Genomic DNA, 15,347 nt, shown 5'->3' with positions numbered 1-15,347 from the left:
ATAACTTACAGATTCATTGAGAAAAATCATATGAAAGTTGTAAAATTCGTCGGTGTCTGATTTTTTGGTATCCCATGTTCGAAGAATTCTGAATTTTGTCATCTTTTGGTTCTTATTCTTGTTGATTAGTAAAACTAGCTTGAAATATGGTTTAATGATTTATTTCTTTTTGATGGAGAAGTAACAAATCATATAGCTAGCCTTCGATAGGAATAAATATTGTATATATAATTTCTGTTAATCAAATTATGAAATGTGTAGATTTTGATAAGAATATTGCGTCATCTTCAAGATATATTGATATCTATCATATCCTTATTTTTGGGAACGTATAAATGAGTCTGCACGTTTCTATGAATGATAATGTTTCTGTACTTGATTCAGTTCAATTTAACAGTCTCATTCTGTAGTTTTTCTTTTTTTTTGATCGGTGTCTCTTATAAGGGATTTATTGATTTTCATTTGTGCTAGACGTAGGATTGTACCTGCAGTTGTTACACAAAATTTCTATTGAACAAAATTTAATTTGTTCTCAGCAATCTGGCATATATAAATATTTAAAAAAGAAAATCCTTGACAAAAAAAGTTTTGGAGCCTTTGGAATTCCATTGCAAACGAAACAAAAAAATAAAAATTAAATTAAATTAAATTAAACAGGTAATGATTCTCAGATGTTCCTTATAATTATCACTTTCCAGTGTTGTTGATCCCTAATATTCGTCATCACTATCTTCGACAAACAATGCCATTTCTTCATCACTCTCTTGATCTCCTTTTTCACTACCACTATCTTCGATCACTATATTGTTGAATGCCGAGAATTCGTCACCACTATCTTCGATCGCTGTATTGTTGAATGCCGAGAATTCGTCACCACTATCTTCGATCAATGGTGTCATTTCTTCATCGGTTTCTTGATCCCCTTCCAAGTGACTCATATCAGATGAAATTTCCTGGATCTGGTGTGTTTTATGCTTTTGTATTGGTAAAATTATAAGTAAAGTTGTTATATAAATAAGGTAAAATAACTAAACATATCATTTATCTATGAGGCTCAACAAAGAAAGTAGTAATATATTACTGACCTGGTGTAAATTTATGAATATTTCCCTGTACACCACATTCTGAGTATACCCTTCTGATACGATATCCTTTGTCTTATCAATTTGAATTTTCAATCCACGGCTAGTTTTTATGGAGACTGCAACATAGAGCTGTCCATGACAGAAAATTGGGTTCGGAAGATAGATCCCTACATTTTCGATGCTCTGGCCCTGGATCTTGTTAATTGTCATTGAGAAACATACTTTAATAGGAAACTGCACCCTTCTCAGGATAAAAGGCAGGTGCGTCTCTGTTGGTTGTATGACTATTCTTGAAATTACAGCACTCTTACCAGCAGCACTTCCAGTTATAATCTTAACTTGAATAGTTCTTGCCATGATCCTGGTAACAATAAGTCTTGTACAGTTGCAAAGACCCGCACTTGGATTTATATTTCTTGTAAGCATTACTGGTACATTAAGCTTCAATCGAAGCACATGATTAGGTACTCCTGATAGTTTCTGACTATTCAGATATTCCTGGTTGTATAACAGCTCTGCATTTTCAAAATCGTACGACTGTGGACTAATTGAATCAGAACTTAGAAAGACGTGCTCTTTACCTGGAAGCATGGAAACCACGTAGTCATTTATTTGGTCAACAGTGTCATTCTTCGGGGTTAAGATGCACCTCTTCCTTAGATAATCCTGATCCTCAATTTTATCAAGCATTCCAGGATAAATGGCCTGAACTATAGTTTCGATGGGATTTTCACCACTCTCAATCAACAGGTCATCGGGTATCTTAATCCAAGTTGGCTCATCGTCTTCACCTTCTATTGCTTTTGCTGGTAGTTTTCCATCCCCAAGATCCAAAATCCACTTGCTGAATTCGGATATTGATTGTTTTTCAGCAGAATTACAATTTCCATTCAACAACCGCATGTTCTCAGACAACTCAAATACATGGAAATGTTTCCATAACCTTGACCTACTAATAGAAGCATCGACAATATTTTCTCGGCTTCCACCACGAATTACTGGTAATATCTGTCTAAAGTCTCCTCCAAACAGAAGAGTTTTTCCGCCAAACACTTTTTCCTTTGTCTTGTCCTTTCTCTCATTCATGAGATCTTTCACCGTTCGTTCTAGAGCTTAAAAAGCATGTCTGTGAATCATCAGTGCTTCATCCCAGATTACTATTTCAGCTTTTTTTATCAACCCTGCCAACTGAGTTCCATGACTAATATCGCATGTGGAGTTGTCTTCCAAAGTTATTGGTATCTTGAACCGAGAATGGGCAGTCCTCCCCCCGGGAAGCAACAATGATGCTATACCCGATGATGCAACAGCCAGGACAACTTTGGATTCTGCATGCAAGCCGGTTATTATGGTGTTCCAAAGATAAGTTTTTCCAGTACCACCGCTCCCATAAACAAAGAATAATCCACCGTCCCCTTTTTTAATTGACTGGCTAACAACATCAAATATTTCTCGCTGAACCATATTCAAACAGTTCTTCAGTCTAATATGCGCATTCCGTAGTTTTTCCGTATCATAAGCTAGCTCCTCATCTATTAATTTATTTTTGTAAGCATATTGTTTTTCTTTGTTTGGGAAAGGAATCGATGGAAACTCCTTAAGAGTTCTGCTATTTCTCCCCATTATCTCTTCGATGTCAATTAGTGTTAGATTTTTCAACTCGGCTTCATCAAGATCCAGGTGTAAATTGCGTATTTTCTTTCTCTCTTGTTTCTCGATGCCTTCAGATAACAAACTCCAGTTTTCTTCCCATAATCTTTTTGGATCAGTTACCTCACAAAAAATTAACATTGCAACAAACATTTGGCGCAGCAAGTTTCCCGTGCTATATGTCAATGCTTCTATTAGTCCGAGATGCCATTCACTGTCATCTGAGAGCAATCCAAGAGCCACGCATATATCTCGGAAAGTAGCATGAGTAGTCCCACCAACAGTTTTGAGTTCCTCGTAGCTGCGTGCACCTTTGCAAACATTCAACAGGTACGGAGGAAATATCTTTCTCCTGAACTCGGGTGAGCGTTGTACAACCTGCCCACAACATTCCCTCTTATCCTTGGTCGTCATTCTTTAATAGTGTTGTCCCAAACAAATTCAAATGGAAAATCTGCATAAGTTATATCCCTTGCCTCTGGATACTTCTTATTTGCTTCAAACCATTCCAAAAAATTTGTGCATTTCGCACTTGGGTTGTCTAAGACATCTTCTAATTCATCTGTATCACGAAATATTACTTGGTGTTCACCTTCCAAATGGTAAGGAAGACGCTCAACGGATGGATCACGATACTGAATGTCAAAATCGAAAATCCTCCAACACCCTTCTGCTCCAGATATATAACGACAATCCAAGTAGTTATTGATTTCGTCAATCAATACGTCTTCTTCTCCGGAATCTTCGCTGCGTTCTGGATCTTTCTCGATTACAACTGTCACCCGATCTTTACCCTTGTTAATGTACTTGAATAAGTACTTAACTAATGCCCTTCTTGAATTACACACCTCCACATTTATGTTTGCATCAAACTGCACGATCAAGTCTCTGTTGTGAGGCACCACCCATGTATTATCCAACTCGATACCATCCTTAACTACAGTCCTACCTTTATCGCGTCTCCTGTAAACTGGATACCCATATTTGTCAACGTTAGTATTGCGACTGAACTCTTTTAGGTATTGTTTTGAACACATTTTGTCTTTCATGCATGGTGAACCCTCTTTTAATACTCCACATGGTCCATGCAACATGTAGTTCACAACAACTTGGTAACCATCAGGATCCTTCTCCTTGTTAAGTATTTCAGCGGCGACAATTCTGTTTATATCGGACGGAGTTTCTGGTTTATCCTTCTTTTCCAGAAATAATAGTATATGGGCATGCGGCAACCCCCTTTTCTGAAATTCAATAGTGTAAATGGCTGCATAAAAAAATATTTAAATTAGAACCAAAGTAAAGAACAATTAAAACTTTATACCTATTGTCTGCAACCATGAGTCTCGGAAACTTTATATATTGATTATGATGTTGTGCAGTTTTAGGAATGCATATTAGGAATGTTTTGGATATGGATATCCACCTTACGTGAACAATAAGGTTGGATGTGGTCCACTCGTTAAAAACGCATCAGCTTAAATGGTGTTCATTGCTATGGTCTTCAGTAAAGATGCAAAGTAGATTTTAATTAAAATTGCAAAATTAAATACAGAAACACAAATACCTCCTTTCACTTTCCCAAAATGTTTTATTGTACGTAGAACCTCCATCATATTCTTTATTTTTAGCTTAAATACCCTCGCAACAATATCTGGTCGATCCTCTGGTCGCTGACCTGGTGTTAGAGCCATTGTAATTTCCTTCCATTTGGGATTGCAAGTGAATGTTATAAACAGATCCGGAACACCAATACGTAGACAAATTGCAATGGCATCTTGATAGTGCTGCATCATATACCTTGGTTTACCGGTAAATGATGATGGCAGCAAAATTCTCTTCCCTTTTTTTTATAGATGAATCTCCCTTTAGCAGTGAATCTTTCAATCCACAGTGTAAATCAGCTCTTATGTGTTCTTGGTTCTTCCTGACCCATTGAAGTAGACATTCTTCAATACATGCATACGCATCAACACAATATTACTGGAACAGACGACCACCGTTGATCAAAGTTTGTCCCTCTCCGAGTCTCCGTTGTAGCCTAAATGCATAATACTCTCTCATAGTAAGCTGTTTTCGCTTTCTGAGTACACCATCTTTTCCTATCTTTACGTTACTGTATGGAGTATCAACGTTATAACCATCCTCACCGCAAGGGAATAAAATAGGAAACTGCATAGGCATATAGCATGGGTGTATCTCCTTGATTCTAGTATAACCATTTTCCTTATGTTCAACTATGATATCCCTGTACACATCATCATCTGTAGGAGTCTGGACTATTAAAGTTGTTACTTCGGAACATGTTGGTAAGTTATATTGCCTCGCATCCCTTTGCCGCCGACTAATGATTCTTAACCGCAATTCGACTGCGGGTTGGGATTGCATTCGATGCTTAGCCATCCTGAATGTCTTTGCATACGGGTTATGTTGATCCATCATAGTGATTAAATTTGTGATGACATCCAAGTCCAATTCACTTTCATTCTTCTTAGAAGATTTTGATTCATGGCCTGTCTTTTTCTGCGCACATCTACTCCCAAGTCATCCTGTTGTGCCTGTTTAAAAAATACGTTCTTCCGACGCAAAGCTTCATGTGCCAATTCCGTATCACATATATAGAGCTGGTTGTATCCTGGATCCTTGTTTTTGGGAGGCACCAGGGAACCAATTTTGTGATAGCTTTGACCCTGAATTTTGTACGTCCAGGGTCCCTTACCTCTCCTATTATGTTTGTTATCAAATCTTGCTCCAGTTGAGGTAAATGCAAGCATAAAGTTGTATGCCCGGATCAAGTTCCTAAACTTACTTGACATTTGTCCACCATTAAAGTCTAACAATCTCTTTAGATATTCTGGGGCATCTCTAAGAAGAGGGAGTTTGACATTCCCTTTAGAACAACATATGCTAAATTCGGGGTTAACAGCGCTTCCTTTAGACCTCTCTTGGTGCCACAGTATAGCACCACAATTCTTGCAAGTATGTTCTGGTCCTCCAAAATCAGATCTTTTAATACCCAATGATGTGAAAACAGCACACGTCACAGAAATATAGTTAGCAGTCTATTATAAGTGGCCACAAAATACAATTGAACTTAGATTTGTTGGTTAAAAGAACAAACTGTATCTTACATATAGAATGCTCGACCTCCACGTCTGTAAACCGAGGCATCTCATCCTCATCTGAGCTGTCGTCGGAACTTGATTCCAATGATATCGCTTCATCAAATAGCAACCGATGTTGTAATGCCCTCTTAGCATCGAGCTTTTCCTTCCGAACCTTCCTTTTCTCCCTAGCAAGTTCTTTTTCATGAACTGTTGACAATAGTAATACTTATTATATATATATATATATATATAATTGCATATATCTTTTGCATATACAATGGCCTGATGTTTAAAAATGGAACTTGTGTAACCAAATAACCAAATAACCAAATAAACTGTGTTAGCAAATCCCTAATAGCACTTTCGAGAGTTACTATACTATACCATGAAGTAGCTGATCTAATCTAAACCTTTAATCTATTTGTATGCGGACAAATCCCTGATATAGGAGATGTTGACAATAGTATACAAAGAAACGAATAATACCTGTCAGTTGACTGCCATAATAATATAGGAGATGTTGCATAAGAAGCAAATGCTTCTGTAATGGTTTTTTGCGTCTAATTCCCGCTTTCCGTAAATAGCGATTATGGCGTGCTTCCACTTTCGTCAATAGTGGCGTAGACTTCACAGTAGCTGCAGTTCCACGCCTTCCTCTTCCACTGGTGCACACCATTGCACCACCTGATTATGATCGTTGCACAACCTGATTATGATACAGACGGAGAATAGTTAAACAACATACTCTTTAAATCAAAATATTAAACAACAAACTTAAAGAGGCATAGCTTCAGCGGTGAGGGCATAGAAAGAGATGATATTTAGATACATTTTGCGGTTACAGAAGAGATATTGGAAGATATGATTTCGGTTTTGCAAAGGGATAAAGATGAGAGCATAGGAAGATACGATTTGTGACTTGTGTATATAAGCGTGGTTTTGACCACCCACTCCATAGGGTGCGCTGCAAAAAACATCGAAAAGATCTCAAAACCCGAGATTATTATTGGTCTATATTCTCTCAAGTGGGGCCAGAAGCTCTAGAATTCGAGCTTTGTTCATCTTTCAACCACAGCTCTCTAAATTGGACTCAAATTATATATACAATACCGCGGATATTCGTAAACTTTATATCATTAAAAATCATCTTAAAACAACTAAGTAACGAAAATGAAAATGGCTATCAAATTATGCATATATCATGTACTAATAATAATCAATTAAGATGATAGTTTTAAAAATATTCCCTCATTTAGTGATATAGGCCATCTATTAGTGAGACAGTTTAAAAATGGATAGGTATTTAGGAACCATGACTTATATGGGTTGATACCAATATTACTAGGGACTGATACCATTTAGCTGATCAACGTCTTAAGATTTTTTTGTCTTATATGAAATGGTACCAGTCCCAGTAATCTGATATCATCCCATATAAATTGTGTTTAGAGACTGAGGAAGTATCACTTTTACCAAAATTTACAAGGTGTTACGGTGATAGAGACAAAATGAAAATTTTACCTATTATCATAGGAACCCGGCTCAAAACTCGGGTCTCTTGAATTCTCAAGTATTTGTTTTGAATAGAGATGATGATAAATTACTTTGTTCCTACCCAAATGGGAGAAACTGAAAAGATCACTATAAAGCATACAAAATATTACAGTAACCTATACATCTCTCCTTTCTTTTCTTCTTTCTTCAGAGGAAAAAATAATAAAGAAGTTCTAGTAGTAATACAACAAACTGTTACAAACAAAGGAATATACATAGCTAACCAAAAGAGGGACATACATCTCTCCTTTAATACTGGTTAACTGAGAAGGGTTTATTCTTCCATATAGAACTCCAACCTCTTCCCAATCTTCTAGATGCTGATTTATACATAGGTCTACGCTCTGGAGCAGGCGGGGGTGTGGGTAACCGCCCTTCATTGCTCTTCCGTGGTGGAGTCGGTAAGTTACCTTCATTGCTTTTTCTTGGTGGAGTGAGTAAACTCCCTTCACTGCTCTTTGGTGGTACTTGTATTGGTGGTGGCTTCTCAACCTTAACAGGTGAAGGGTCTCTTTGACGTTGTTCTCGAAACAACATTAGCAGTTTCTGTGCCTTTTCTTTACCTCTATTTGTGCCATTTACTGAAATCGAAACCAATGAAGGGATTACCCCTTCTTGCAGCACCATGTCGCTGCATTTTTCATCTCCATTGCATAAACTCAAGATACATGCAACGGCTTGTTCTTGCTCAACTGGTTCGCCAATGTCTAAGATATCAGCTAGTTTGCTTACAAGACCTGGTGCTGAGATAATTTGTTCTCTGCCTGATTTATTGGAGGCTATGTTTATGAATACAGCAATTGTTTTTTCGACCCACGCGTGATCTGCAAGGAGATGCAGGAGTCTTTCTATGATCCCGGCAGCGAGAAGGTGTGGAATGTTCAACAAGTTTGTGGAGAGATTATAGATTGCATGGAGGGCGTCAAGTTTGCATTGTTGTGTTTTGTCACTTTGGAGGATTTGAACTAAGAAAGGAACTGCTTCACTTGATCCAATTATCGGTTTTGCTTCTTCTAGACATGAAAGGTTCAGATAAAGAGCAGAAGCTGGTTCAGACGACTCTGGATTTAGGATCATTTCCTCCAACACAGGAATTACTCCGGCAGATAGCATCATCTCCTTATTCCTATAAAAGATATGCCCAAGTAAAGATTCATAAATTCGGCATAAAGAACACAGCATTATGAACATACTTGCTGATAAATTAGGAACATTTACGGGCTGTTTTGTGATTCAATAACCAGGATAGCAAACTAGCATATTAGCTTTTCAATTATGAATATCTGAAGAAGACCGAACTATAAAAGTATGTATATATATATATATATATATACTGCATACCTGTTGTTGTTAACAGCGAGGTTGAAGAGAGCCATGGCTCCAGTTTCCTGACTATTCGCAGTCCCCTCATGGACAGCCAAACTCAAAAACCGCACCAGCTCTTCAACCAACCCATTGCCCCCCATAAACATCCTACCTTCTTCGTCATCCTTCAATAAACGCCGTATTTGTTCTACCACTTGGCATTGTTTCTTCATGTCTCCCTCTTCGCGCAAGATTCCTAGTAAGCTATGATACCTTTCAAACGTGTCCACTTCACAGTCCTGGCCAGATTCCTCTTCCTTTTCGCTCCCATTGGCTTCTTCGACAATACTATCTTCCAGAGGAATCACCTTAACTGGCTTCAACCTGGAAGGACTGATACTTCCGTTGGATCTTGATTTCGCGGATTCAGACTCAGATAGTTCCAGCCTCCAGTAATTGAGATCAAGTGAGTCTGGAGGTCCCTCAGGAGCAGGTACTCCATTCTGTTCACACCAACCAGCAACGAGACCCTTCACACAGTAATTTGGAGTTAAAAATCGATGATCGAGATGCTGCTGGGTTTTAGGACAGGTATAGTGACCATCGCCAAACCATTTCTCGATGCAGATCCTCTCATAAGTCTGACCAGATGAAATGATGACAGGATCATACATGAGCTGCAATGAGATCGGGCACCTCAACTCCTCTGGTGGTACTGGCAACGGCCCTGATCTCTTGCGGATAGGCTTAAAATTGAAAGAGCAGAGTTTTGAAAGCTGCCTTTCAAAGGTTTGGCTGTTTCCTCCAGACCAACCACTCTCTTCAGAGCCCAGTACTGTGGGGGAGCATGGAGCTGATCCTTGTGAATCATTGTCATCTGAAAACTCACTTCGGAATAGCTTGGAGTATTTTCTTATGAGATGTAATAGGTAAGCCACAATGGACTCCTTTCGCTTGTCTTCCTCAATGCGAGCTCTTTCAATAAGCTTCTTAAGAGCTCTTCTCTCTGTGAGTGCCGCTCTTGAAGAAGTAATTCCAAGCTTTGAGGCAGCTTGGTGAAAGGTCTCAAGCTCATTATTGTCATTAGAGTTGCTGTTAAATTTTCTATCCAGCTGGAGCAAAGCAATCACTTCATCACCAACTTGCTTCTCTGATTGGTCGAGCGAAAACACGGTTGCTTCCAGTTCATTTACAATCTCTGAAATCTAGAAAGAGAACAAAATGAGATTTCAAACAAAATATATAGGTTACTCTTTCAGAAAGAAAAAAGAGATAATCTCCAACAGAACCTTAAATAATCTGATAACCTAGTTTTACAATTAATTCTTAGGAATCAGAAAGGACATACAGTAGTTGGAAGTTGAAACCTCTATCTGGGATATATAATTTTCAGATCTATAAAAACAAGACAAATTAGCAGAAGCATAAACGATAGAAACTCATCAGAAACTGAAGCATAAGGACGAAGGCACTATATGTATACGTATGTACATATATGTAGCTCAGTATTCTCTCTGCAGTTTGTTTCATAGTACTTAAGTAAAGCTTTGTTCTGGCAATTGATAAACAATGGTTCTCCATCAAAATAATGAATGCAAACAAATAGAAGCTGCGTAGTTAAGTGATTCCCCATATCTCTATGAATTAAAAGTAAAAGGCTTAGTCGCATGACATTGCTGGAATTTAAACTGTGAGCTAAACAATGTTGCACAATAGTTACCTGGAGACTAACAGATTGTGGGACAATATCTTCAACGCGCCTCAGACTATCAGAGAGACCAGACCTAGCCTTGTCAAATTTTAGGAGAACAGAGTCCCCAGTTATAGCCTAAGGAACAGAAATAATTGCAATCAGTACGAGTGCGAGGTACCCAAAATCTCGAACAGAATTGAAGCAATGGTGAAGAAGCTATCTACGTTCAAATCAAGAAAGCTTGATTCCGTAAGACAGACTATCTACTAGCACCATGAGCTTGCCATTTGCAGACCAGTATATATCAGTATATATAATGATCCTGCAGCTATTGACTATGTAAGATATTGACACAAAATATGTGAGGGAATGTAACATACCAAGTAAAGTTTACTACAATCTGAGCAATGTTGAAGTAGATTCTTCGCTTTCTCAAGTGCAACATGCACTGCACATAAGGCCTGGATGCCTGATCTGCTTCCAGGTCTTGCAGCTTCTAAAACTGGAAAGATTTCCAATACTTTGCAAACAATCCCAGATAGCACGCTACACATCCCTCGATGCAGCTGCATATGCAACCATAGTGACAGTTAATTATCTAAACCAGATAATCTTAAAAACATGTAATCTGAAATTGAGAGGTTTAACAGCATTGTATAACATCAAATGATATATTCAACCCAAGACAAAAACATAGAACTTTCTGGTGCTCGTCCTAGTTGATCATCGATAATTTCCATATCAATTCGGGTTGCTAATATTGCCAAAATAATAGCACCAACATTTTCTGACTTAATTGTTTTATATTTTCCTCTCTTCATATAATCAGGGTGGATAGAATGATCATATCCGAGGCAGGCCTTGCCAAACAACCATGACCTCTCCAGGGAGAGGCAAGAAACTTCTAATCAAAACCCGTAATTGCATTCATCCTATTCTAAATCCCTTTATGCATATTAATCAAATATAATTTGAATACCTTAGCATCACTGGCTGCAAAAAGACTTTCTTCAACCTCGGCAACATCCATAGCTCCCAAATAATATATTACTTATTGATATCCAATCTCCTCAGCTGCAACCAAAACCAAAATTAAACAAAATCAATGCACAAGAAGGAAGCTTTTGCTTTGTCAATTCGACCAAATAAAAACACAGCAGCAATTTTTACTACAAAATAATCATACCCAGTAAATTCAATATGATCAGATCTCTGTATTCAACATTTCTATATCAAATACTAAATTCTTACCCTACAAATACAATTCAATCATCATAAGATTAAAAAGAAGTACAAAATGAAGATCAAAACACCCAAAAACAAACAGATGTAACTTTTACTACATTGCACCGAGGATCAAACAATTTTGGATTACATAAGATAAAAAACCTGAAAATTCAAACATTTTTGCAAAAAAAAAAGGACTTATTCTAATTATGACGAAGAAGGAGATGAACAGGGGTTAAGATTCAGGAAAAGAAAGAAGAACATGTACCATTATATTCTTTATCTTGTGAAAGAAGCATATGAAAAAGGCCTTTGCATAATTTAGGGTTTTTCTTCAGAGGAGGAATAACGATAACAACAACATTGTAAGAATTTGGGAGTTAGGGTTTTGAAATTGGTAGTTGTGAGTGGTGGAGCGAATTTTACGCACTGGTGGAAACGTAGACAGCTTTCATGTGAGAGGAAAAATAAAAAATGAAACAACAAATTATGGTTATTTATTTATTGTATTTAAATATGATTAACTGAAGCAGTAAAAATGCAAAAAGGAAATTCATTTTTCATTAGATAATAATCTATTTTTGGGAATTGAGGAAATTTTTTGAATTAAGATTTGGTTTTTCTCTTTTGCCGCTTTTATCTCCAGATTTGTCGGCCGACAGTTACCGACTATTTAGTCTTGTCAGATAGTTATTGGAAAATGGCTAAATTGCGCTTTTCAGAATCGTCCGCGGTCCGCATATCTGAAAGGTTACTGCGTGTCTGCTCCGCTGATGGTGTGAGATATTTGGTGAGCAAATGCCGAGGGAGGTTTGATAATCAATGTATTTAGGGTCCAGTGGACCACTGGTTAGCTATTGAATTTAGCTAACCAGCCAATCAGCGCACATTTTCGTTTGAGCTCCAAATTGCTTAGGAGTTTTTTTTTATTTTCTTCTCTCGGAACAAGTTTTTTTTTTCTTTTTTTCTTTTTATACAGGTGGATCAATGGGAGAAAACATAAGAACATCTCTAAGAGAGTGAAATCGTTTATTCAGCATTTTCACAGTCCCCTTAAAGTATAGCTTGAAAGAAAGAAACGGGTAGATGTAAGGCCTTGATCCACAATAGTGCTTCAAGTAGTGTCAATCCTTCGTTTAATCCGGAGATACGTGTTTAAAATGCTTTGGATTTCTTTTTCCACGAAAAGGTTATAAGTTTATTGAAAAGGCCAAAAAGTACACCCCATTATATCAGATTGGGGTTATCTATAACCCAAATAACACCCACAAATTACATTAGTCCATCTATATCACCATCAGATAACTAATTGTTGACAATTAATTCCTACTGTGTACGAGGTTCCTAAACATAATGAATTTAAGCTAATTGATTTTTACATTTTTTTTTTGTTTTTTTAATGTCATTGGCCTCCTGTTTCTTCCACCCCGTAATTCCTAATATATTGCAAAGAAGGTGACTGGCCAAAGTTTTCTTCCAGCTTTTTCATTTCGAAACTTCCATGTTATTAGTTCGTGCTCAACTTTCTCAGTCTAAACCACTTTACATTAAAACCTTTTATGAAATAATTCTATAGTCGTCTACAACAATAAATGTTAGAGCGGAGGTCGATTGAATCCACTAAGCGTTGGTATGTCAAGGTTGGTTGTCATATTTTAGTGAACCAAAACTCATTTAAAAAATCGCTTGATTATTTACTAGATTCAACTTCGTATAAGTTAGCTTGAAAGTATTAGGATATGAGACATTACAAGTATTACGTGAAGACTTGAAGAATGTGAAGAAGTAAGGAGCTACAACGACGACATCATTGCAAATCTTTTGAATTACCAATATGTGTGTTTAGTATAACCGCTCATAACTTGTTTATGTATTTTGGTAAAACTATTCACAAGGCCTGACTTTTGTATTGGTATGACTTTTTTATTAGTGAAACTGATCTTAAGTAATCACCTAAGATGGTAAGATCGATATCTTGAATTTGATGTGACTAAATACTAGCCATCGGGTCACAAGAGAGAGTGTAATCGATCCTTGTAAGAGGTTTAACAAGTTTTAGTAAGTTGGTGTAACCGATCCTATAACTTGGTCAACCGATCACAAGTTTTACCATAAGAAGTGGTAACCGATTCTAGTACTTAGTTAGCCATTTTATGGTAACTAGTGTAACCGATCCTAGTACCCGCTTAGAGGTAGAAACAAAACTTTATGTTGAGGTAGAACCGTGAAACCCATTAATGGTGATTTGATAGGATAATCAATCACATAGTTCTTGGAAGTCAGATGAACCAATTCAAAACTTGTTTGGAAGTGTGGCACATCGGTTCCAAGATTGTAAATATGAAAAAGAATTTACAAAGTAAAGATGTCGATATACTTTGAACATGTGCAGTAACTCTTGTCTTTTATTGTTCAAAGATATTTCTTAATAGCTAAAGGAGAATCCCGGATCGAAATAAATTGAGAATCTTTTAGTTAAGGTTTTTAGTTTTATATGCTTTTAATTTCCATCAATTAAAATGCATATCTTTAGAAAATAAAAATTAGTAATGTGCATTTACTAGTTAGAGATTTTATACTGAGATTTCGGTCAATATTTGGACAGAGCATTTCCAGGAATTATGAAAACCGTATTTTCCTTTACTGCATATCTTTGAGAATATTCGGTTTTGGAAATTCATTGGTGTCCAAACTTCTTTGGTCTATAAATATTGAAGTTTGCATTTCGAGCAAACTAATCCTCAGAGCCATCAAAACTACCTAGTTGTGTTGTTACTGGTAGAGCCGCCTATTCGGAGAGGAAAGTAACCTAATTAGGTGAAATCTCTTACGGCCGCTCAGTTTAAAGACTTCTTTGGGATTGAGAAGCTTTATTAGTACTGTTGGTGGGAAACTAGATAATTGCAGTTTATTATTAGTTTTCGATTGATTTGATTGACTAACGGTTGTTGAACTTTGATTGCACCTAGTTTGTTTATGCTTGAGAATCTTCTCTTTTGATATAAGATTCACTCAAACTAGATCGAAGTTTCGACGGGGATCTTTAGATTGTTTGTAGATCTAAAGACGTCTTGTGATAATCCATTGTTAACAACCTCCGTTCTGTGTGTGATTGATCACAAGAGATTCAAGTTAATTGTGTGCAGGTGTTTATTGAAGATCTAAGAAGATTTGAAGACGAAGAAGATTTCTGATTTGGGTTCATAATCTTTGGTGTGCACAAAACTTGTTTCGACTGGAAAAGGATCAAACTATAATCGGTTTATCTTTGTGATAGATTGGATTGATTAGTTGAGTAGACCGACATCAATACGTTTCTTTGTGATTTAAAGTATTGGTTGCAAAATCTAGATCCAACTACTTTGGTAGTTGTATTGATAGATAGATCTAAGAACATGACAAAGGAGTTTACTGGGATAAAGGGAAGAGCCTTTTTTCAAACTCATATCACTTGGTTGAAAAGAGTTGTTACCGAACATATTTGTTGTTCCTTTACTGTTTGGAATACGAACCAAAGTAATTATTCCAAGTGCGTGACTTAATACAAGTTGGAGGCGCAGAGATACAAACGGAACTAGGTATAGGTTTAGTTACTTGGTCTCAACTATACGAAGTTGGTTTAGATTTTGTATAGCGGCTTAATCCTGAGAGTATTCAATTCCGGACAAGGTCCTGGGGTTTTTCTGCATTTGCGGTATCCTCGTTAACAAAATATTTATGTGTCATTTA

At 37.0% G+C, this 15,347-nt stretch overlaps 2 protein-coding genes across 2 annotated transcripts; both read right to left on the bottom strand.

The window, feature by feature from the left end:
• Window positions 1–710: 710 nt before the first annotated feature.
• On the bottom strand, window positions 711–2,171 carry LOC113273137. Its single transcript, XM_026522902.1, has 2 exons — window positions 1,086–2,171; window positions 711–959 (listed from the first exon to the last, which is right to left on the bottom strand). The coding sequence occupies exons 1-2, from the start codon at window positions 2,169–2,171 to the stop codon at window positions 711–713; spliced, it is 1,335 nt and encodes a 444-aa protein (XP_026378687.1).
• A 5,241-nt stretch (window positions 2,172–7,412) lies between these two features.
• Window positions 7,413–12,082, bottom strand: LOC113276576 (U-box domain-containing protein 6-like). Its single transcript, XM_026526196.1, has 6 exons — window positions 11,887–12,082; window positions 11,371–11,465; window positions 10,772–10,957; window positions 10,419–10,526; window positions 8,735–9,903; window positions 7,413–8,519 (listed from the first exon to the last, which is right to left on the bottom strand). The coding sequence occupies exons 2-6, from the start codon at window positions 11,419–11,421 to the stop codon at window positions 7,643–7,645; spliced, it is 2,391 nt and encodes a 796-aa protein (XP_026381981.1). The 5' UTR covers window positions 11,422–11,465; window positions 11,887–12,082; the 3' UTR covers window positions 7,413–7,642.
• Window positions 12,083–15,347: the final 3,265 nt, after the last annotated feature.

This window comes from Papaver somniferum, chromosome 4 (assembly GCF_003573695.1).
Source record: "Papaver somniferum cultivar HN1 chromosome 4, ASM357369v1, whole genome shotgun sequence".
NCBI lineage: Eukaryota > Viridiplantae > Streptophyta > Magnoliopsida > Ranunculales > Papaveraceae > Papaver > Papaver somniferum.
This window is presented reverse-complemented; position numbering and strand designations above follow the sequence as displayed.